The sequence below is a fragment of the Hippoglossus hippoglossus genome, chromosome 23 (assembly GCF_009819705.1).
Source record: "Hippoglossus hippoglossus isolate fHipHip1 chromosome 23, fHipHip1.pri, whole genome shotgun sequence".
NCBI classification, from domain to species: domain Eukaryota; kingdom Metazoa; phylum Chordata; class Actinopteri; order Pleuronectiformes; family Pleuronectidae; genus Hippoglossus; species Hippoglossus hippoglossus.
The window spans coordinates 8,131,291-8,156,359 of record NC_047173.1 but is presented as its reverse complement, the minus strand read 5'-3'; the positions used below and the strand labels follow the sequence as shown (position 1 = coordinate 8,156,359).

At 41.8% G+C, this 25,069-nt stretch overlaps 1 protein-coding gene across 9 annotated transcripts in view; it reads left to right on the top strand.

Annotated features, from left to right (window-relative positions):
• Positions 1-25,069, top strand: part of cald1a (caldesmon 1a) — a 55,620-nt gene that overhangs the window by 1,234 nt on the left and 29,317 nt on the right. For 6 of the 9 annotated variants that reach the window (XR_004613098.1, XM_034578445.1, XM_034578444.1 and 3 more), the window contains exons 1-2: positions 23,658-23,808; positions 24,838-24,923. Coding sequence is in view for 8 of the 9 variants with exons in the window: in XM_034578445.1 (XP_034434336.1) it covers positions 24,847-24,923 (77 nt within the window). In the remaining variant the exon portion in view is untranslated. Of the gene's footprint in view, positions 1-23,656; positions 23,809-24,837; positions 24,924-25,069 lie in introns of those variants that run through there. The other 3 variants (XM_034578442.1, XM_034578441.1, XM_034578439.1) reach the window with 2 other exon arrangements.

Here is a 25,069-nt window from a genome sequence, read left to right as displayed (position 1 = left end):
TTTGGTGTGAAGACATCCAGCATCTCCTGCAGACAAAGCCACAGGCAGCCTTGCAGAAGGCTAGGCCCACTCATCCACGGGTGAATCCACCTCTCATCGTTTCAAAGTATCACTTTCTTACTATCCCACCACCCCCGAGGCTAAAGAGACTCCACTGCTCTCATTGTACATGCGTTGGGCAGCAAGTCTTTTGATCTTGTGCTTTATTACATACTAGTATCTGTGAAATGGAAGCATGGAAAATGGGAGCGGGCGGAGGGAGGGAGCTGCAGTGGGTATATCTGTAGGGTTTGTTTTGTTAATGCTTTCGGGCTAGAGACAGCATAGTAATTGTCCATGAAACTGTATCTGATAAGTTGTGCAGTGTTTGGAAAACACATGGAGAATGCCATCCACTCCTTATAAGGCACAGGCCCAACCTGGTGACAGATGATTGGAATAGCCTCTGGAATGCAGCACATAACAATCCTCCAGTACAGTGGTTCCCAATGTTTTTAGTCTGACGTGCCCCACAGTCCTGTCAAATGCCCTAAGTTTCCTTTAATTAACGTCAACATTGTCTCATTCCACAAATGTTCATATGTTCATTTAAACTGGATGTTGTATAACTGTATATAAACATGTTGCTACAATAGTTTCTTCCCACAGTTTAACTGTCAGCTTGGGTCAGTTTTACTCAAGTTCAGTAGGTCTAATATTTGGAGAAACAGAAGCTGAACATTTCAGGCATTAATCCACTACCTTTAGCTCTTTCATCCATTTCTTCACAAATTGTTTTCTTTCACCCACTACCTTATACTTTTAGGTGCATTTCTATTTCTTTACTATGAACTATGAGTAATTTCTAGCCATATATTTCTAACATTTATGCATTGTGTTTCCATTAGTTATTCGTCATATTCAGCTAACTAATTGAACCACATACATTTCTTCTAAGTTGTTAAGCATTTATCATAACTTTTGGCTATTTCAAGTAGGTATTACACTACTGTATGTGTCAAAGGGTTTGGAAAACCTACTTTTTCCATTTATTGAAATGCATAGACATAATAGTGTTTCTGAAACAGAGGCATAGAGAAAATGAACAATTAGACTTTTTTTTTTTTTTTATTGCATTTCTTTTTGCAGTGGTAATCCAGTACTGCTCAGAATGTTTGTCCCAAAACTGCAAGTTTCCACACTTTCTTTTCTTTCATCTATCCAGTTCATCTCAAACCAGCTCCATGACGTTTACGTCTGGAGACTGAGCTGCTCTTAATCATGTGAAACCTCCGTCTGGTTCTGTTCTCTTAGTGTTTTGGGTCATTATCTCACTCTAGGATCAACCCTGAGCAAACCAGTCTGTCCTCTTTTGGTACTTGTCTCTCATAACAATATACAGTACCACTTCCTGTATTACAGTAGGAGTTCAGGGTTGTAACATTTTTTTCCAACACTGCTTTTGTACAGACAGTGTTGTTGTAAGTCATCGACAAAAGTGTGGAAACTTGTAGGATAAGTTGAAGTATCTCTCAAGGATTCATTACTTGCATTGCTGCATGTTAGCTGCAAGTTAACAGATATCTTAATCCTTGAAAAACAACTGATTTCTATAAAATTTCAAATTTCAGTTTTTTTTTCTCCTTTTGGCTGTTCAACTTAACTTAGCTTAACTTAGCTTTGTACTATTTAAGGTTATCGACTGGACATAAACTGCCTTAAATTTCAATAAGAACAGGTTAACTTGATTACACATTTCTATCTTCTCAGCTTACTCGCTAACCAGTCTTCACACCCTATCAATCAACACATGTTCATTTGTTACAGCTGACTCAGTTAGTATGTGGATATATAGTTTTCATCAGATCATAGCTGACCCACTCCACCTTTGCGAGTACTCTTGGCAGCCGCACAAATACTCCAGGTTTGGAATCCCAGCTGTAGGATTTATGTATAACTTTTTTTTCAATCTTTGCATGCCAGCCCACATGAATACTGTACATTCACACACACAGCTATTTCTGGGCTGAAACACACAGAAAACAGCAGGCTTTACAGTCAAATGCATGTAGTGCTTTGTAGTGTACTTAGAGGGGGATTTTATAATTGGCATGATATGATATGGGTGCAGAGGAATCTGGAGGTAATTGCACAGAGTGATAACAGGGGTTTGGCAGTGTAGGGCTAGAGCCAGGGCCAGGGTTAGGGCTGGGCGGGCGGGCAGGATGTAGGGAACACTGCCATGCATTTCCGGAGTCTGGCTCTGGACTGCACAGTGCGGTGAAGGCTTCTAGTTACTGTATGCTGGCTCCCTCTTTTCCTCCCTCCCTTCCCTCATACACTTGATCAAATTTAAATGTTGGATCAGGTTATTATTGTGCCTTACTCTTATCATAATCAACATCTGCTAAAGCATGGAGCATTCATTACTCTGTCCATATACAATTATGTGTTTACATGCGTGCATCATGTGTGGATGCTTTGTTATAGTTTGATCCTAGATAGTCATAATCCAGCACAGTATCAAATTCCAAAGCAAGAATCCAGAGTTTCCCTGCAAGGCAATAGTTTCTTACCACCACTGAGCGAAGGCAGCCAACCAAGTGGCAAAATGAATTTGAATGGAGTGGAAAACTGGCAAAGATAATTTTCTAACACAAATGATCGGAGCGTTCTGTTCTTTTTTTTTTAAATAGATGTTTACCTATACTGTGTTCCGTGTTAAGGTTTTTCAAATGTGGTTCAGTTTTCAGTGATCACACTCTGACACGTCAGTCCAAATATACATTGTTTCTGCACAGCAGGTGCCAGAACTTTTTTTTTTGGTTTCTCCTCATAAAGTACCAGTGAAACTATGTCAAGCACGTTTCCTGTGTTCTAGACATTTTGCCCTTTGGCTTAATTTTATACAGACTTTTTTTGTCCTAAGAATGTGGTTTGAGATAGAGATGCAGCCTCCCAATGCCTGGAGAACCACAAGCAAAATCATTGCTTTCTGTTTCGGTCAACGGTGTCCTTGTCATTGGGGTCGGGTCCACTGCTTCCTTGGAAAAGAAAGGTTAGGTTTTAGGTTTGTGTCTTCTGGACAACAGCAGGAGTAGGACAGGGTTCAGCTCATTTGAAGCGAGTGTGATTGACGTGCAGCTAGCGCTCATGGGACTCTGGCCCTGGACTCGAGCCCCACATCGTACTTGTGCTGTTCCCCCCCTCGCCTTTGAATCCGATAGCATGTAATTTGAATGTGCTGCATCCAGAACCGCACACTAAGTTGTATAATATGGTGAGCTTGGACGGGCGGGCTGATCCCGGGTTGGAAAAGAATCCTTAACTCTTTCACCAAGTAATGACAGTCAACAAGTGGTAGACAAAAGCTGGTAGTGCTGCTTAATTGCTTGTGAAGTCACACAAGGGCAGGAAACCTTAGATGATGTTTATTTAGGCCCTGGAAAATATGCAGTACGAGTTTTGCAGATGTTTGCGATATAGATTCAAAATTCCTGTTATATGCCATTGAAAAAAACCCTCTCATGCCATGAGATTTCCTCTGTGTAATTTAGCTTTATATTCTGTTTGTTGTTACTCATTATGAAGCCAAGATGACATGGAACAGTTCTGTATGGGAATATCCACGTGGCTCTTGGATGTTCTGCCGTTTGTTCGTTGCACTCTGGTTGTCTCCTGGGTGATTGAGAATCCTTTTTTTCCCCTCATCCTTTAGTCGACCTATTCCCTGGCCTATAATAGATTCACCACCAAATGAAGTCTTGGCTATTTTGAAGATTGAATGCACTGCACATGCAAAAGGAATCTCACATTGATCCTTCCTCCTAGGACCCATATCTTCACTTCCTTTCTTTCCAAACTATTTCCCAAACTTTGATTCTCCTGACTGAAGCAGTCATGTGGGGCATGAAAGACCTGTGTGTGAATTCCACTGGGCTTTAGTCACACTCTGATGAAGAGGGTTTGTTAGATCAGCCTCTCGCTCGTGGCGTTTTCAGACTCAAAAGTGCTATCACCCAAGGCCAGATTGCCTAATAGGCAGCATGGCATGTCAGTGTTGGTAATTGGTATATTGGTTCACCATCTGCTAGTTACCAGATGCCAACTTGCACCAGAAGTTTCATGGCTATAAAAAACGCTATTGTATTCCTTTTCCCTGAACTAAATCTTTTTTTTTAAGTGGGTGATGATTTAATTCACGAGGCAGCCTTGCTTTCTATCGTAAAAGGTAAAACCTCCTCTCTTGCTCACGTGGTCTGCATTTCTTGGGTTTTTTGTGGATGATTGATTGTGCGAGAGTGAGGTCAGTGCTCCGAAGCATTGCTCCTGATGTCATCCCACAAAGATGCATGTTCTCCCCTTCATTCCCCAAAGCGGGTTATTCTGAGAGGTGTACTACACTCTTTGAGAGGGACATTTAGCCTTTGGGCTTCTTCTCATCTGATAAAACAAGCACAGGAAATGTCTCTGTTAGCTGATTGGCCTTGTGTTTTCCTTTCAGCGTCCTCCCGCTGGGACCTCAGACGTGCACAGTTTGTCCCTGTGGCAGAGAAACCACCTTACTCGTCTCTCGTGTAACAGCCGAATTAACTTTCCCTTCGCCTCTCTCCTTTTTCTCTGACACCAATCTAGTCTGCCTCAGCCCTTTTCTCCCAAAAAGAAATGATTACTATAACGTTTGTTCTCACTTCACCCTATTTCTTCCCTCTTCCAGCTTTCCATTCTCCCCCCTCTGTCCTCTCTTCACCTCCTCCCCCCTTCTCTTCTCAGCCTATCGCCTTCCTCCCACAGCGACCCCCAAAACTAAACAAACAGTGCTAATCAAGAGCCTGTCATATCACCTTTTAAAAGTCCCATATTTTAGGGTAATGGGGAATTAAGGGAACGTGGAGGTAATAAGGTGATGTAAATCCCAGCGGCATGTGTGAAAAATACCACTGAGTGTAAGCACATGAACGTTGAGGTCATATGTTTACACAGTTCGCAAGGTTAACTGCTCTATGAATCGAATGGGGGCGGGGGTGCAACAGGGCAGCGTGCAAGTCAGTTATAAGCCTGCTGGATTTATGCTTGAGGCTAGAGAGGTGCTGCTGTGTGCATTGTAGTGTGTACAGCGAACGTGAAGGCCAGCTCGGAGAGTCCATGTTGGACGCCCGCCATCATGGGAGTGAGACTTGGCCTGGGCGAGATCAGGCTCGTATGTGGTAATGATGGAAGTGAGGACTTACCTCATACACATAAAACAATCACTGTGTCCTTACATGGGTATTCACATGAGTCAGATTTCTGTTTATTTCTTTGGAGAAGCTTCAAAGTAGTTTTTTATTCCAACCAGAGTCCTGGTGCAAAATCTAATGAAAATTCATTATACACAACTTATTAATATATTAATTAATATAATTTTATTAGAGCAGTGACTCACGATTATATTTTAACATCAAATGTGCTGATTATTTTCTGGATTAGTCACTTAATTATTATTATCTTTCAGTTCCAAGAGTTGAAGGTTACATCTTCTAATTGGTTGTTTTGTGTGACCAGCATTGTTAAAGACACAGTTATTTGATTAATAATATTATAAAACTGAGACAACCAGAAAGTTATCAACTCTTTTTGCCCTGTAGAGGACAATAATACTTTTTCAACAAAACACTGATATGTTATCCCCTTTTAAGTTGTCGTGTCTGAGTGACCATGGACTTTATATAAAGATGGATGACATGTCTCCACTTCCTTCCACTATTCATAAATAAAGCTAAAATATCTGATAAACAAATGCTGCCGTCTTCCTTATTTGGAGCTAGAGTCTGTGCAATAGTGGTGGGAGGATAGAGCCGAGATAGGGGGACCCGCTGTCGATGCATGCACTCGACCAATCGTGAGTCAGTCTCAGCCGTCAATCATAATGTTTCGCACCATTTTTATAGCATTCAATAACTAATTGAAACAAACTTAGCGGAAAAAAACACTTGAACACACATAAGAATATCCAATCTTAAAGAAAAATGTATTTAGTTTGGTCCCTGTCCCTTAAAATAACTTGCAGTAGGCAGGATTTCTTCCCTGTACTTCAGCCAGCCACCAGGGGGCAATTGAAATACTTTGGCTTCACCTTTTGGGGAGCAGCCATGTCGTCCATCTTTATATACAGTCTATGTGGAAGTGTACTGGTTGCAAACAGTGAAGTGTTTGCAACCAGCTGCAAATCGAGCAAACGTTAGCAACATTACCATTCATTTAGAGAAGTATCTCCTGACACCTGTCAGATGTAAGTCAAATATTTATACTTCCACATACTCTTGAGGAAAATATCTGACTCAGTAGCTCTTTAATGCAGCACTATGTTTACTAGTTAGCTTCTAACTTTGTCAATCTGTCTTTTGGTGCTGGCCAGGTAGCGGACATCGGGTTTAGCAGAGTATTGAGCAGAGAGTGAAACAACAGTAAAGATGCAGGGCGTGAAAGCAAAACAATGAGCCACAAGACACTAAAATTACACGAAATCTCTCTGTGTGGCTGACACAGTTTGTCACTGTGAGCCTGGCACCGCTATCTATTGCATCGCAACTGTAAAAATATTGATTATAGCAGCTTTAAATGGTTCGTCGACAATTAAAGTGAGTGAAACACTGTTTCTTTCAGTCAGCTAATCATTAATCAATTGTCTAGTGTCAGGGTGATGAATGTGGATCCCTGCCTAGTGTGGGCGGAGTTACACTGAAATGGAGAAAAGAATTCCAAAAAAGGACAATATGTGGAAGTCAGGGCCACCACAAATAAGTGGATATAAGGAAAATACTAATGTTTCTCAACCCTTTTATAGTCTGGTATGTAAAGTCAGGAACGCCGCACGTGTCCTATAGCAAGGCACACTGTCGTAAATGGTCTGTATCCATCTTCCCCACCTGAATAAGCAAGGGAGGCAGCAGCGCAGTCTGAGGTCTGTGTCAAGGCTGCAGTCGGGAGCAGTGGTAATTGTTTAAGAGTGCATTTATAGAGTGTACTCTTTGTGCCTCCTAATCAGAAGCATACTCATGCATGTACATATGAGCCTGCGACGATGGCTCAGGAATGTATTACAAGTGAGCCGAGCGGACGGGGGAGTAAGAAAAGCGGGGAGTTGGTGCGCCACTCCACTGTTGCCATTTCTTTCCACTTCATGTCATGGCCGAGTAAGATAAGTGGTGTGTGGGGGGGTTGAAGATTAAGCTTAAGGCTGAAGATCAGAAGAGCAGAATGGCTAATGCTAAGCCATTCTTCCCTCAACACCAGTAAAACAATGTAGAGTATGTTAAGGCACACTTTCAGCATTCTCCTCCTGTGTCTTTGAGACATGGATACCAGCGATTTCTCAAAAAGAGCAAGAAATCCAATGCTCTCATCTATCTACCTACTGGAAACATGTATAGATTAAATCAGTTTTTTGTGGATTCATTCAGTATGCATTAGGTAATTTGTCAATTTTTCTCTCTGTACTCAAACTCAGGTCTGGCAAGGGCACAAGGAGAACAAAAATATGGTCTCAGAAAACCATTTTAATCAGACAGTGCTCCGCAGGGACGGGGGCTGGCACAGGAGAGCTCTTTACCTCATCAGAGATCTGCCAGTGGTGATTGGGAGAAACACTCAGTCAGGGTTTTATTGAATAACCCCGGCTCTGTACTGGAGGGGCTTTACTGTAATAGAGCAGCTCTACGGCCGCGGAGGTGACAGCCAAATGGTACTTATTAAACTAAGGGCTGATTCATACTGTATGCCCCTACTGCAGTTTAACCTTGTTGGAGGCTTATATGGTTTGGCTGTAATGCTGAAGTCCAGTCACATTTTTTTTATGACCGAGATACACATGTGAACAATTATCCTCTGATCAGCCTGCAAAGTTCACAAATTTCCTATGTAAAAAGACACATGAAAACAAGTTTTTTTAATAGAAACAGCAGCACATGTTGTTCTACTTTTAATTTAATTTGTAATATCCACTTGAACTCACAGGTTTAGATGAAAGCTTTCTCGAAGATGCACGTTAGCACCTCAACAGTATCGTAACAACTGAGATGCCGAGGTATTCGGGAATAATAACTGCCGGTCCCGTCATCTCTGCTTATTTACCCAGCACACAGCTCTCTGCACAAATTGAGCATGACGTCTAATGGGGTGTGAGCGTGGATTAATTACCCCCACATTTAGACTAATGGCTCCTTCTCTTCTGATTAATGGTGACACATGTCACACGGAGGAGAGCACAGCTAAAACATGCGTAGTTTTATATCTTGGAATTGGATTGTATTTATGCTGACAGTCTGTTTATGTGATAAGGCTTTGTACTGAAAAGGATTTAAGTCATGTGATTATATTTAGTGACCTTTAATGACAGAGTAGCATTGCATATAGTGAAGGTAACTGTAACCACCTTCCGATTATCATGTACATATACATGTTACAGTATATTAGTTGAAGGAATCCATAGAAGGTGTGTGATGATTTGTATTAGAGCTGCACTGATAGAAAATGTATCCTCAACCATCATAATCAATAAACCATTTCAGTCATGTTTAATGCAAAAATGCCAAATATTTGATGTTTTAGTTTTTGACTGTAAACAAACAAAACAAGCAGTTTTATAAACTTGAGTTTGGGCTTCAAGAAGCTCAGGTATTTTCCGTCGGCACCAGTTTTGTGACTTAGTGGTTAGTACTGTCACCTCACACCAATGAGGTTCTTGGTTCGAATCCAGGTTCTGTGTGGAGATGCATGTTCTCCTTGTGTCTACAGTATTCTGTGGGTACTCTGGCCTCCTCCCACAGTCCAAAGACATGCAGACTAGGGTTTGGTGAATTGGAAACTCTACATTGATTGTAGGTTTGATATGTGAGTGTGAATGGTTGCTTCTATATGTCAGCTCTGTGATACACTGCTGACCTGTCCAGGGTCAGGTAATTATATTTTGGTGGACAGAAATTTTCGCTGAGAATTGTTGATGAGGATCATAAATGCATTTACCACATATACACATCTACCAATACCGATAAGAAGTTGAAGTTGGCCTGAATAATGTATCATCTTACTCTCCTTGCTACCAGGTTGAATATCAGTATATTCTTACGTCATGTTTCTTGGCCAGACATGTTTTTTTTTCATGGAGACTGAATAGTTTTAGGAAGGTTGTCGATGATTCATTGGATCTGGTGTTGAATGGTAAAAATAAGGCAGATTGTATTAGAGGGATGGGCTGGGGTACATATTCTGGCTGGCCTCATTAAACCTGCCTTAATGAGAAACAAAACACCCGGACACCCCCCCAGAACAATGGGTTCTTGTTATCACAGAGTCTGTGTCCAATGTATGATGGAGCCTGGCTTGCGTCCCAGCAGATTTTTCATGAAACCCTGTGTGCCTAAGTCAAACCCTGAGCCCTGCAGTGCCACTCACTCCCGTGACAGCCACCTGGGAGACCACCTTGGAAAATGGGCCCCTATTAGTTCAGGTTAGACTTAATGACCAGTAATGGTACACTGGCCAAGCCAAACTGTGCAAGAGGGCTCCGGGCAGGCCGAAATGAAATACCAGTCACTCAAGCTCTGAACATAAACACAAGGTGGGCGGTGGGTGAAGGGGGGGTGGAAAGGTATGTCTGTAGGTGCCTGTCTGTGTGAATGAGGGCGTTCAGACATGCATCTGTGTGTTGGAGAGCATGGTTGACGCAGGTGGACGAGACAATTTGGAGGGAGAGGAGATGGGTGAAACCCCCATGGACAGATTAGTGTCTGGGGGGGGTCGGCCATGGTTTTGGAATTATTCCCATTTAGCTTCGCTGCTTTGTGAATCAAATCTCATTTCCAGTTTTGCCATCAGCTAAAAAAAAGCAGAGCAACCAGAGAAGCCTCCTAAGAGCACCGCTCAATTATTTACAATTTCATGGCTGTCTGAGATATGTGTTATTCTAATAAATTTAGGAATTAGGGGGCTTAAATACAGCACATGTATTATCCTCTAAAGCTGAATTTCATCCTTAATTTAGCAGTAAATTCAACATCATGCTAATGGTATTCAACAATGATTGTGTCTTCTATAGTTTACATACGTGTGTGGTCCGGAATTAGCGCAGGCATTAAAAAGTAAGAAACACCAGCTTTTAAAATGATATAATACGAGTCAATCGGCCACTGAAGAAAATGACTTTCAGCTCCCGGGGAGAACGTGCCGCTGAGCTTCCAGGCCTGCAGACGTCAGACAGAGAAACATAGTGTAATCTACATTGAAAGAGACAAAGACGGAGAAGAGAGAGATCTTTGTTATGTCTCATGAAGCTCTTGAGGTTTCCTGAAATGTCTGGCAGTGGATCCAAAAGTCACATAACCACAGAAAGAGAGAAAGAATAGAGGAAGACATGGGATAACTCTCCAAGTCTCACTTGAGGGCTGAAAATGGCTCCTCTGCCCCCGTAAAGTGCAGGTATGAAGATCTCTACTGTTTGTTCCGGTGGTCACTCGAGACTGACGGACACGATGAACACAGTACAAACACACGTGCAGCACAGTGCAGAGTATAAAGTGGCATATATTACCTAGTATATACCCACAGATTAAAGACCTTGGCCTGGGCCTTTCACCTCGAGGGGGATTGAGGGGGACAGAAGACGTGTACCCGTCCAAGCTGGCTGGCTGCCACACTAATAATAACAGCCAGCACAGCCATGCACGAAAATGAGATCTGGTAAAGCTTGTGAACTTTAGCCCGGCAGAGCCCTGAAAGGATTTGCGGTATGAGGAGAGTGGAATGTATTTTTTGGAAGGAGAGGTGAGCTGCCTGTCACTTAGGGAATGTGCATCCGCTGATTCCAAAGCAATGCTAATGCTTTAATATCTTCGAATTTGATACTGCAAACCAGTGAAAGATGAAAGAAAAAAGTCACATTTTCCACAGGGGTGTGATGTTTGTTGGGATTTCATCTTCGCCTGGATGAAAGAGTGTCATATTTCTAATTCCTGGCATCATATCTGTCAACCAGTATAGGTGGACTGGGATTACTACTCGTATATTCCACAGAATTTTTGTGCTGACTTCTGCAGAGCTCCTTTGCCGAGAGCTCCAGCTTTTTCTATTACAATCCTGCTCCTTCCTGTAAATATTACCCTCCATGTGCTCTTTGCTCCCTCTGTTTGCACCAGCTTTCACTTGAGGGAAGCATCACTGTAAACATCCTGAAGTTCAATATTGAATTCAATCTCAACGAAACACACTAAAAGTAGTGTTGAAATGTTTGCCAGTGAGACAGTACAGTATAGATTCCTGCTGACTGTAGAGGGCAATCGATTATTGGACGTATGTAGTGCATGCAAGACATAGGGCATAAAGAATAAGAGAAGATGCAAATGTTTCACACTGTGCAGCTAATCAACAGTTGATGGTTTAATGTAGTGATGTACTAAAGGCAGGGGAATAGCACACTGATGCAGATAAGGGGACAGTTTAGTTCCTCTTAACTTTACAGTCCTTTTTTAGTCTTTAAGTAAATTGTTGTGGTTTAATGTTCCATGTAAACACACTTAATGCTAAATGTCCAAGTCCTAACAGTTAGCATTTAGAGGCATAAGATCCAGATATACCGTGTCCCCAGTGGCCTTGGATGTCTTGAAAGCCGCTTCCAAGTAAAACATATTACTATTGTATTTATGCAGAGGAACTGATGAGAACAAAACAAAGGTAAAAGGAGAGAGAATACTAGTGTTGCATTTGCCAGGGGGCCTGAAACATGATTCCAGATGAATATTAATGTACGCCCTATCAACTTTGTAAGGTGGTAATATGTCAGTGATCTATTCACACGGATACTTATTAGTATAGAATGTCAATTTAACAGTTTAAAGGAAAATTCCACACAATACCCTCAAGGTGATCTAACAGTGACAGACAGTGTAAGCTAAGCACGTCGACTGCCTCATGCAGGTAATCGTTTCTTAGTCAATGTCATTACCTCTGAAGCCCATTTATCAAATATCTACAGCTTAGAGAAATATTTTTAGTTTCTACACCTGGCTGAGGAGTCCCAGCACATCCTCCATTAAAACTCCTGGTCCTGCATCAATTCACTGAGAGCATGTCAGGGCTGCATGAATACAAAGAGAGAGAGAGAGAGTCATAGGATTAAAACAAATACCCCTGACTGTCTCTCGTGAAAAGGCTCTCTATTATCATACCTATTTCTCACTAGTGCATATATGCAGCTTGGGTCTTGTCTATGCGTTCCCTGCAGAATCCCTCATATTCTCCCTCAGTAAGACTGAGCTGAAAGCACCGTCAAGGGAACTGGACATCCACTGTGAGTAATAGACCCTCTCAGTCAGGGCATCGCTCGCCCACCCCCCACCACACCCACCCCTTAATCTCCTCCTATCTCTCTCCAGGAATGCAGCCCCTTATTTTGAAAAATACCTTGTCATGTAATACCCGTGAAAAGCCTTGCGGCGCACTTCAAAAAATTGGCCTTCTGCTGCATGATTTACCGACTTGTGTGTTAAAACAAGGCGAGAAAGATAAAGATTTATGGCATTTCGGAGAGATTTAAATAAATGTGTCCTCTGTGAAAGTGGTTTTCTTTGTGTTTTCCGATTGGGTTCTGGTGAATGCGCAAAAAAGGCAAACTTGTGTCAGGGTTTGCACACAGCTGTCATGTTTTCAGCAGTCTCTCAGTGTGTGGGGGCATTGCATCATGCTTTTTAGCCTCACTCTACCCTCATGCATGTTTCCATGTAAGGTATGATGGGAAGACGTCCTCTCATAGTGTGGTTTGAGCCAGCCACATAAATCACTCTGCCGTTTATATTCTTTTTTTTATCCGTCCAATTTTCTCTCCTTCTTTCACCAAAGTGTAATTTTTCTCCGGCCACAAAGAGCCGCACGTCCACCCTGACCGAAAACGTGGCTTTTACAGGAAAGCATGTCACGAACGTTCAGCAGAACCATTTTCTTTGTTGCCTTAAAGAAACACATCAGGAACCTCTCAAGCTTTATGAGAAATATATTTTTATGTTCCACCTAATGTTCCCAGTATGTCATGCTACAGCCGGTCTACCAGAGGCTGCTGTGAGTCTGAATCATGCTAATCACGTATACTTTTACACTTTTTTGCGTTCGAGCCTTGATGCATATCCTGTGTGACTTACACTTATTAAAATTGTGCAAGTTTAAGATGTGGCCTGGGGGCCTTTCAGTCAGACACACTGGCTTTTTGCTGTGATGAAACTCAGATCTTTCAGTTACACGTTATAAGAACTCAACAGATTGAAAGAAAGCATGTTTTTAAAGCATCACAGAGGTCATTTCTGTCCTGCTCCCTCCTGTTTACCCTTTTCCATTCGATTCCGCTCCGTTGCCATCACCTGGATAAAGTGTTCCCTCACTGCAGTGTCGGCAGTAGCAGTGCTTAGACTAAAACCCATCATATATCAGCACTCTGGTTCCACTAGTCTCCCTGGTCAGCTCTCTAGTAGCAGATTAATGTCCTGTTGAGGAGACACAGACTCCTGCCCAGGCCTCATTTACGCTGACAGAAGGCAGGTGTCAAGACGGGTTTGTCCTTAAGGAACAAGAGGAGACTGCTCTTCCCCTGGAAATGGAACAAGAGAAGGATGAGGCAGGGGTTGTCACATGTTTGTGTGTTCAGTCTAGAAATGGTAGTTTTAGCCTAGAACGAGAGAATAATTCTACTAATGCTGCAAAAGATCTCAGAGATCATTGAATTATCCGGTTTGAAGACGAGTTGTTTTTCTCAGTGAATTGAGATTGCTATCAGCTGTTTTGTCTGTGGCTTCATTCAGCAGCTGTCTGTCATTACTTATTTACAATCCTGTTTAATAGTCTTAAAAGATGCGACCGCAGAGACTGGGTGATGTTGTCCTTGTGTACTCAACATAACTCAATGCTGTGTTTTGAGGGGAGCTCTTTAGAGGCGACCCATCAACAGGTTGTTTCACTTGTCGACACTTCGGTAATTAGCTTAATTTAGCATAAATAAAAACTGGGAGAAAGGAGACAAAGAACTTTGTAAAACCATACCTTTTTTTTCTTTTTACCTTCAGGCAGAGTTAGGCTAGCTGTTGCTTCACTTACCTTCACATAGCTAAGTAGCTTAATTTAGCGTAAACAAAGTACTAACCCGCGTTAAACCACAGGTTGCTGTTTTTTATTGTTGCGTCATTGAAGAAAACAAATTAAGCTGTGTGTGTGTCTTTTTTTTGCCTTTGAGCATAACTAGGATTACTGTCTTTAAGGTAAGCTAAGCTAATTACTTGAATCATTTCTCAGTAAATAGTGTATAGCATTGCATTATCACTAAACATGAGAATCAGTTTTATTGTTGTAGTTAGTTTCCATTACCAAGCGTAGCATAAATGTTTAAAATGTAAAACTGATACTTTAACATGCATTGCAAAAGTTCAGTGATATGTTCAGCTCGACAGTTTTGTACAGTCATTCTATTTGTCGCTTTTGTGCTGTATTTTGTTTTACTCCAGTTTTTTTTCTTCTACGAGCAGCTCTCGTCCATTGCTGGCAGCTCACACACACACACACACTCCCAAAAGTGTCCGAGATTATTCGATACGTTTCCTGTGAAATGACATACCCACACAGAAACGTTTTTTTGCAGCGCTGCACTGGCAGGAGAATGTCAGAGCCGCTCCATATAGCGAGGGGGGCTGGATAAACAAACCGTTTCTAACTTAAGCAGAGGACTGTGGTGTTTGAGACGGCTGCTTTTTCACCAAGAGGAATGTTCCCTTCCAGGGGGCTCCGATACAGAGTACGCTGCCGAGACTCTTGTATAGAGCTCATATGCGAAAGTGAAGAAAGCTCTTGTGTGTTTAAAAATGAAATGTCAGCGCAGCGCAAAGATCGATGTGCCTCTCTTTCACGGCTCGTGGGTCGTGTAGGTGTGTAAATTGTATGTGTATGTGTATGCTCGTCCAATGGTGTTCACTGAGATGTCACGACAGGTCCACCATCACCATCAGTCATGCTGTTTTGAGAGGGAGCCAGCTCTGTGGCCACTGTGTAGTGAGTGTGAGAGCTCTATCTCGCTGTGTACACAGCATGCAAGAAAACCTTCCTCTTTTTTTTCTCTTTTTTCCCAGTTAGGTTACGGGAAAAGGCAGCATTTTTTCCTTCCATATTTGGTCATATGGAGCACCGCCAGTGAGCAGTAGCCTTTTGATGCCGTACAAACATCCCTATTTTGTGTGGGATTTGTGCTTTTTGGAATGCCTTTCTCCAATTCTGCCTGACTGTGGCTATAGCATCTGAACTTTTAAAAAGGGACACAAGCCTTTTAAAAGTTTAAGACTGGAGAGGAATTGTACTGGCTCTAGCTGCTCTCTCACAAAGCAGTTGCCCTTTTACAGTTTTATTTATGATTATTATGTGGTAGGAATCCAACCCCTAATGCAAATATCCCTCTTAAACCCAATGTTTAAAAGTAAGACAGTGTTTTATAGCTGTCGTCTTCTTCAGCCAACTGCTGCATTAACTCCTCCTGGTTCCTTTTGTAATTCTGTAAATTGGATCAGCAGCTGACAAATAAGAATGTATCCTCTTCTCCCAGTGGTGAACTGTGAAAGGCCTTAAGTGAGATTTTGAAAGTCGCAGATGCTGGATTTATTCATATCTCCTCAAAAGTGAAAATGAAGATGATATGTTTGCAGTTTAAATGGTGCTAAAAAGCTGCCTGTCAGAAACCTGTGAGCTTCAGATGATGGATATGGCATGTTAGGGTAATGTTTTTCTTGCAATTTAAGTGTGACTTCACTTCAGGCGTGAGGTTTAAGGACACATAAACACACGCTCAGCCTGAAGGGGGACGCTTGCTGGTGAAGCGCAGGTGTTTTCAGCTTTCGCTCCACCGAAGGGAAAGGTCATAATACCCACAGATGTAGCGCAGCCTCAATTTTGAAGTTCCCATCCATGTGCGGGACCAGGGGAGGAGAATTTTTTCTAAAGAAAAGTGAGTCATAGTCTAAATATACAACAGATGACAGCATGCTCAAAGAATAGTAAGGCTATCTCACTGACAGTGGAAAATAAAACAAAGGATTCAAATATGCATCATAATGAGTCATTTGTTTCTATCAGAGCAACATAAGAGTTTAGAAAGTGTTAAGCTACAGCCTACTTCCTAAAAGTGGGTTTGTCAGTTTAAAAGATATTTTTAAGTATTTATTGGCATGACATTCTTTAGAGGGGTTGTAGCTGCACGCAGTTCTTAAAAAGATAAAATCAAAAGGCTAATTGACATTGCTACAACAAAGTCCAACTCAACAAGAAACTCGAGGATTCAGACGACTAAACAGGTCTTTAACAATCCAATTTATTTCAAGGTTAACCTGAGAGCACACTAAATACGCTGCTAATAATCCCTCAGTGCACAAAACTACGGCGTAGTATAATGGGTCAGTGCTGAATCAGGAAGGTGGTCTTTAAAGTGAGGCTATAGCTTTTACCAATTCAGGTACTGCAACCTTTGGTGGACCGCAAAGGCCAAACTGAAATGGAATGATTCGGTTAATGGAGGATTTTGTATTGGTGTCACCGCCCTAACTGTTGCATCATTAGCTTCTTTTGGCAACTACACTTACTGCAGCTCAGTCACATGCCTAATTAGCTTGTTAGGTTTGTCACCGGTGTACAATGAATCCAGGGATACGTTGCCATTGAAGGGATGTACCTTTATTTTTAGCCAACCTGTGTACATGCTCGCTCTGTTGGATGTATTTTAGTGATGTTGCATTCCCAGATTTCAGCGTTAACTACAAAAGTAAAACTCGGGTGGGCCATCTGTAACTGTGATTGTTCATTTAGTTTTAAATCATTACATAGAAAAAAACACTTTTTTAACACAGTTTTGATTCTGATAATTGCTGGTGAATTAATTATTAGTTTGATTGTACATGTGATCGGTTCAGTCACTGACTCTGTGATGAATTCAGTGGTTTGTTAACCCAGCAGTGCAGACTCCAGCCTGCTAGCACCCTGTACAAAACAATACTTCTGAGGTATTCCATTCAGATTTTCTTTGCTGCGTTTGAGTGTGTGAACAGATAAACTCAGTCTGTCTGTCTCCGTGTATGATTCACACAGCACACAGAGATGTTATGGAATGTGAACCATTGTCTGGGAATGCAGGAGTCTCCTTTTTCTCCACCAAATGGAAACTTAACATCTTTAACCTTCAGGTCTTTTCCCTATACTGATGTGAAATTTCCCCTGGCTTGTGTTTTTTTTTTATCTGATAGAGTCAGAGGGCAATTTAAGGGTGTGTGAGTGTGTGTGTGTGTGATCGGCACATCTTAAGTCCCTAATGACAATGCGTCTGAGGCATTCAAGGTTCCAAGCCCAGTTATTTCCCTAAACCTCAAAACTGTCGGCACATTATCCCACTGCATATCAATTGTCGCAGTGGTATTAGCATCTCAGGTTTGCCTATGAATACCGTCTGCTCATGCTCGGTGAAAATTTTCCTCATTCGAGCTGAAGTCACACTTTTAGAAATTTGTTTTGGGGGGAGTGTTAGTGGAAAGCAGATGGTATTGAGATTGAGTCGTGCTCTGATGCAGTTGGCCTCCTCATATCTTGCCCAGAATATATAGTTGCAGCTGAAGACCGGGGCTTTGACAACAGAGGCCATTGTGGTTGATATTCACCCTGCGGCATGCAGATGCAGACTCAGACAAACGCAGAAAGAAGCTTGGCTGCTTGGATACGGCTAAATCCTATAAAATTCAAACCCAGCACTAAGTGTTGGTCATAGCCAACCAATCCCGTCTCTCTTCAGATTGTAGCTGAACACATAGCGTGCAGCTGTTGGCTATGCTGCTGCGTTGTGGTCAAAGAAGGAAAAAAATCTGTTAGAAAAGGGTGAAAGAGAAAGAGAAGTAAACTGGATGAAGAGTCAACCCCTTCAGGATTTTCAATTCTTATACTTTTATGGATATCTGAGAGTTCAACAGTATATTGGCAGTTACTCGTTTTAAAACCTAAACATTGTTGATGAGGATTATGTAAATTAAGTTGATATATTTCAGTGTGACATTTTAATTAAAATAAGGTTATATTCAATGTGACGATAGACACGTATTAAATTTGCAATAACAAATATAAGATTAATGTAAACTGTAAGTCCTTACGACAGAAATCATATACATAAAATCTTTAAAAAAAAACATGAGTGGACCATTTATGTTCTTTTTGTAACACTATCTCCAAAATTCCATAAACTTATCTTTTATATTTCTGGTACTTTTTCACAAAATTAATTCTAATGTTCAACACAACTTGGTCAAATAGAGTTGATCATAACCCATGAATCCTGAACCTAAATATGTGTGTAAAGTTGTGCCTCCATTCATGGAAAGTATCTTTGCTGCTTCATTTGATCGTCAAGCTAAGGGACAAGTAAGCATCTCAAGCTAATTTTATCTTGTAAAGCTAAAACCAGACGTACCTTTATCCACGATTTTTCCACCTATGTTGTTAAATTCAAAACGTTTTATCAAATTACTTCTACATTGGCTGGTGTACATTGTTTGTTCCTCCTCAATGTGACTTGCCTCTGTTTAGCATTAGCGAAATACTAATAGTTTCCTAGTTCATTGCAGTGCTCAGATTGACAGGGCCTTTGTTGGATTAGAAGCCGCAACTTTGAGTTGAATTTTGCGAGGCAGGCAGAGAAAGTGACAACAGATGAGAGATGAAGCTGAGCGAGGGACAAGCAGAGATGGAAAGGAAGAGATAAACTCTTGACCTTGTTGTGCTAAAAACCTCCAGTGAATTTATGAATGCTCATCCACGGCCGCTTTGCAACCTGGGCCTGTAAACGTGTTAATGCTGCCGAGGCCTGGAGACACATAGCACAGAATCCCACAACCACAAGGCCAGCTTTCCAAACACAGGTGGTGATGGATATCACACATGTACACACATTTACCGTACCATAAACACACATTTAGTACGAGCGGTGGTCTCGCATATTTGCAGTATTAGAGTTGTGAAAGCATGCACTTGCATTCCGACACAAAGAAAAGCTTGCAATCATCAAGTAAAGTCGTTAACACATCCAAATGCACATTTACATAAAAACACACATTTACAAATGTGAATCCTGTTTGTTGAATAGCATTTCTAATGATGTGCACACCCCCACACACAGACTGAACATATAAATTGAAACGCCCTGTCAGCCTACTCTCAGGAGACTCTTTACCCCCGCAGAAAACGTAAGGTTTACCCAACTCAAACTGTCCCCAGAGCCTCTGCCAAAACAGCTGTTAATGTGTGCTACCTACAGGCATGCAGTATCTCTCTCTCTCGTCATTCCTCTCTTCCTCCCTGCTTTACTGCACAAGCTTTATCTGTGTGATAAAATAATCATAAAGTGATGGTTCTTACTTTGCCAAAACTCATTGCCCATCTATCTTTGCTTAGATAGAAGAAATGTACCTCAGTCTCTATCTCTTTTCCCACAGGAGTGAGTCTCCTTTACCTCTCATTTAGTGTGTGTGTGTACAATATGTGTGTGCATCTCCTGTGAAGTTAACATCCCGCACTCCCATAAATGGGCAACTTGCTGTAGGTTGTCCTATGGAGGAATGTTGTGATGATTGAACTCCAGGGAGATTTGCTCACATGTCCACTGCACAATTCACATTAATGTCTCTCTCCCTGGTCTCCAGTCTCCTACATTTAACATCGAAAGGATATAGAAATATAGATATAGAAACATGGATGCAAACAATACAAACATTTAGCCTTGCAAATGTTTTGGAGGAAGGAAATGTATTCAGCCCTTAAGGCCACACACAATGCATTGTTTGAGAATGTAAACATAAGGTGTTTCTCAGAAAAGAATTTTCTTGAAAAAAAAGATGTCAGATTCAGACAGAGGGGATTTGTGGTAATTATTTCTGTGTGAATGACGGGTGAATCATGCTCGCCCGACTGACCCATGACAGCATTTGAAGAGAGGCAATCCTGCTGTCACCATATAAACCTCAAATGTGTCTAGAGGGGGAATTGTATTTTCCGACCTACATTTTTAGTCTGGGTTACATATCATATATAAGAGGTGAATACAGCTGATGGCAAAATACTGAAATCCTGTACCTTGTTAAAACTTTCTTTTCACATCTTCTCCACAGTCTTATTTTAGGCTACAGAATACAGCCATTTCTATATTATCTCAGAGATATTTATACGTTATCTTGTCACAACATATTTCACTATAGCACCTCTATTTCTATTACTGTCTGGTAAAGAGTGGAAGTGGCTCATGAGGTCTTCAACATACCAACCACAGGTGGGCAAAATATTTCCTTCCCTTGATGTAAACGCTTTGAAATCCAGGCTTTGTGCCAGTGCTGCTTTCACATTCCAGATTACTGGGATACTTCTCTTCACCTGGACACCTGCACAGCTGCAAGTACATAGCTGCTGGATGTTTAACCTTTCCTCTGAGCTCTAGACTAACAGTGTGTTCCTCTGGAAACCAAGAGGAGAGCAACAGACAGTGTTGTGCTTTTATTTGCCTGCTCTGTAAACCCATTGCTAACTAGAATGGCACACAGCCTAATACATACCTCTGCCAAGGCCTATATTTCCCCTAAATTCTATCAAGCTGCACCAAAATATCGTAGATATCAGTCTTCTAAATATGCCTGATTTATTTTTCATTGGGATCAACCCGTTATTTCCTGGGAAATTGGTGAGAATATAAAAAAAGTAAAAAATTTCAAAATATGTTGCTATTTAAGAGAAAACGATATAACCTCCTAATGTTACAGGTATGTAACCCTGCTGACATACAAACAAACAACATCATTTCCTTGGGTGAGTTAATAATTAAAACTTGCAAATTGTCAGTGTTTTAACCAGAACCTTAATTTCCAATACTTCATATAATAATAAAAAGAAAACTGTGCTAACATTAGCTTAAAATGTTCTTAAGTGCTATTGGCAAAGTTTAGCATACTAACACTCTTATATATAATAGTGAGGAAGCGAAACATTATCCCTGCTAAATGTTAATATAGGTGCTTTCAGACATGCGCAGAACACAGCAGGGGATCCTCGCTGGATTCACCACGAGCGAGTGGGGGGGTTGATGGTGCTCCTAAAACGTGACGGATGCAAAAATGAAAAAAGCTAAAAGAAAATAAATATCTCTCTGGGAAAAAGCAACACATAGAAGACACAGAAAAAGATGTCATGAGAGTTACTGGTGATAAGAGCCGACACCAGTGTTCATCACGTGATCTCTGCAGCGGAGTTTGTACGTCACTTCCTGCCTCTGCCAGCTGCACCCAGCGGCTCCACTTCTCTCCTGAATCATGTGGAGGATTTGATGCCGTTGTGAACGTGTCTGTGCAGAGAACCTCCTGCTGTGTTGTGCATGTGTGAAAGGCAAACTGTGGGTAAACTCTGTAGCCAATTCTCCAGATTTTACCCGCAGGTCATGTCTGAAAACCGCTTATGTGACTTGTGAGTAATTCAGCCATGTACAGATGTAACAAGTCACCATTGTTCCTATATTTACCAGCCTAACAGCTGGCAAACACAATCTAGTTTTTACATGTTTATCTTAGCATGAATGCATTTTACTCAAAAAACAAAGAGTCACTGCACACACAAGATCCAGAGGAGGAGCTCCTTTTAACTGGCCTTGTGAATGAGTAATTTGGAGGCCCTTTCAAGTCGCCTCAGCTAAAATCAGAGGTTAAATAGGAGCATTCCTCGCATAGCTCTATAGCCATAATGTGGAGATTAATGTGTTTGTCTAAAGGCTGTGAGGCGATCGTAGCTCACAGTATCACTGTAACAAATCTGACCAACGAGCTGCAGCTTTCTCACAGAATGCTAAGCCAGCGTAAGGAACATTTCACCAAAGCCCAAAATAGATGCACTGCTGGCTCATACCTGCTCCTCAGCCCAACTCCCAGACTTCTGCTTAATCTACTTTGTGACTCATTTGGATGATAACGTCCTTTTGTTTTGCTGCTTTTAATTCAAGTCTCTGTGGGAAGATAGTGGCATTATAAGGTGGTGTAATCCCAGGATAATATCAACTTGGCTTTTAGGGCTTTTTTAGTGGCAGGCACTTAGACACTGGGTTCGGTGCCAGGGTCTGGCAGTCTCGACAGGTAGTAATTTGACTGGTAAATGTGTCATTATAGCCGCTGTGGAAGGTTGGGCAGACGGGGGAAAGAGAAACAGGGGGAGGGGAGGAAAATAAGAGCGAGACTGTGTAAGAAAAAGGGTGATGGATGGAGATAAATGATGGAGTGACTGGGCAGATGAAGCAAAGAGAGGAAGAAGAGGTTTCACAGTGGACAGGCTAAAACAGGCCGACCTTGTAAAAAAGTCTGAAAATGTTACAAACTTGAGACTCGAGGTTGCTCAACTTTATGGAATGCTGTCTTTCTCTTCATTCTGCCTGTGTTCGCTTTTGCAAAGTGTGGGTGGTCCCGTCACTGACGTACAGTTACATTACTACATCTTACCGAGGGCCTTTTCTGCTGCTGCTCTGTATGGTGCTGCCCCGTGAAGAGACGAGACAATGTGGCAGCCCTTTTCAAACATCATAAATCAGTTTGAAAACTTAATTATTTTAGGGTTATTATTCACATAAAACCTTGAATATATATGATCCACTTTGTGATTATTTTGGTGACAAACCTTTTATTTAAATTTACCTTGTGATCATTCTCTAAGTGTAAATAATGGGTCTTTAAAGTGAGCTATAACTAATTTTTGTGTAAAGTTAAACAGCAAATGAAAGCTTAGCCCTCTCAGCCGCATAAATCATGCATTATCTGCAACAATAACTCTACATTTATATGCCACTGTGCTTGCATTACTAATAACTTTGTCTCCCTTGGCGTCGCCGGTTCTCGGAAGTGTGTGATTAGACTGGTGATGTTTGGAGGCCTCGTCGGTTGTCGTTACTGCTCTCGTTTTGTCTTAATTAGGGATGTATGAAAAGCCCCAGATCCAAGGGGCAGTTGCCACCCTCCTCCCCCACCACCAACCACTCCAAGCTCGCCAGTTTCACCAATGAGGCTGAGCACGCATCTAAACACAGAGTGAATTTTTGTGGTATTTAAAATATCTTCTCCCCCGCTCTTGCTGTGTTTTACAGTGTAATAGCAGGGGGAGGCAAGCCTGTGTTTTCTGTGCGGGTGCATGGGGGGAGGAGACTGGGTGAGAAGATGCAGTGGGGAGGGCGAGGGTTAGCAGGATCCCTCGGAGTCATGCTCTCTTGTCGCATTTCCCTCCTGTGTGTGTGTTTCCTGCCCATGTGTACAGACCTGTATGTCCTCTGTAGTACAAGCGGGAATACATCCACACCTACATCCATGGGTGCATGCACACGTATGCATGTCTTGAGGGGGGGGAGGGGGGAATCCAGACAGAAAACATGCTTATAACACACAGGAAACTGGGCTCAAGAGTCGAGTCATGTCCTGGTGCAGAGTTTAGCCAAGCTCTGACATGTCGATAAACAACACAGGAAAAGTTAGCGGCAGAGATAGGGGGAGAAAGAGAGACGGGACGGAGGGGGGAGGGAGTGAGGGAAAAAAAGGAAGGAGGTCACTGAGGGATGGAGGGAGGGACGACTAGCAGGGAGGGCAAGGAACAAGTATTTGCCTTTTTTTGTCAGCTGAGGCTCGACTGTTGGAGACGATTACTAGAAGTTGTTGCTTTGTGTCTCTGCTTGGAGAAGACATTGTAGGCAGATGGTATGGTGTGAAGGGGAAGACATTGTGTGAAGGATAATTCAAGGTATGGCAGCCACTCTCACTTCTTTGTTTCTACACATTTGTCCTCAGCACTTTTAAGCATCCTGTTTTCTGCCTCTGCTTTCTTCTTCAAGTGTATCACAACACAGTGTTGAGTACTGAAACATGACTTAGTTCAGTTCTGTCCTTTTATTCAGCAAGGTGTCACCCACCTTTGTCTTTTACATTCCACTGCTCAGCTTGTGGCCTGTGTGTGTTTGCTCAGCTCCTGTGTACAGTGGATGTTGCCGGTGGTTTAGCTGTGATCGTAGATGTATGATGGGAGCCTCAGCAGCTCCTGGGTGGTCTCTGTCCTCACAGCGTAGCCAGTCACGTACCCTAGCGTGGTATTTTTAGTGAGAGCTGTTCTTAACTGATTGAGTTAACATCCTGTCTTGGCTTCTCCTTCCTCTCTTTTGTCTGTCTCCTCTCCTCTTTCTTTCATTTTTCCAACAAAGTTTATTGGCATTCATTCCAGCCAGGTTTTTGTCACCTACCTTAGGACTGTACATTAAGAGATATACCTACACACCTCTGGGCAGTACCATGTTCAACCATGGTTGGTTTGGTGACACTGGTGGTTTCAGTGGTAAAAAATAAGGGAAACTGCTGTTTAATATGACAGCAAACAATATAATCAGTAAACAGATGATTTTGATGAGGTCAAAGTAAAATTTGTACAATGCTGGATTGCACGTATTCATCGTTTTTTGTGAACCATTTGTATATTTGTATATATATATATATATATATATATATATATATATATATATAGTCCGCCAATCTACCATAAAACTACTATATAGAGAGGCATTTACCTGATGTATATACTTTAAATAAACATTGCTGTGAAAATGCCAACCATAAATATTTTCAATCTATTGAAATTTTTAAAGATATCTGTTAGCCAGATATAGAAAAACCAAGGCTTTATTTGACTGGTAAACCAGTATTTCTGCCCTCTCAAAACTGTCCTCCCTCCTGAAATTGAGTAAATTAACATGTGTTTGTGTTCGATGATGTCATCCCACAGGGCACAATCATGGAGGAAATGGACTTTGAGCAGCGCCGGGAGCTGAGGAGGCAGAAGCGGGAGGAGATGCGCCTGGAGGCCGAAAGGTAAGACCCATTTAGTTGTCTTTCACTTATGTCTGCAGATGCATACTCCGGGATTTTCTTGCAGAGCAGAAAGTGTTTAAACAGTGAGCCCTCCACAGTGGCCTTATTTGTAGCTGGAGCCACAAAGGTCCTGCTGTCCAGAGGGG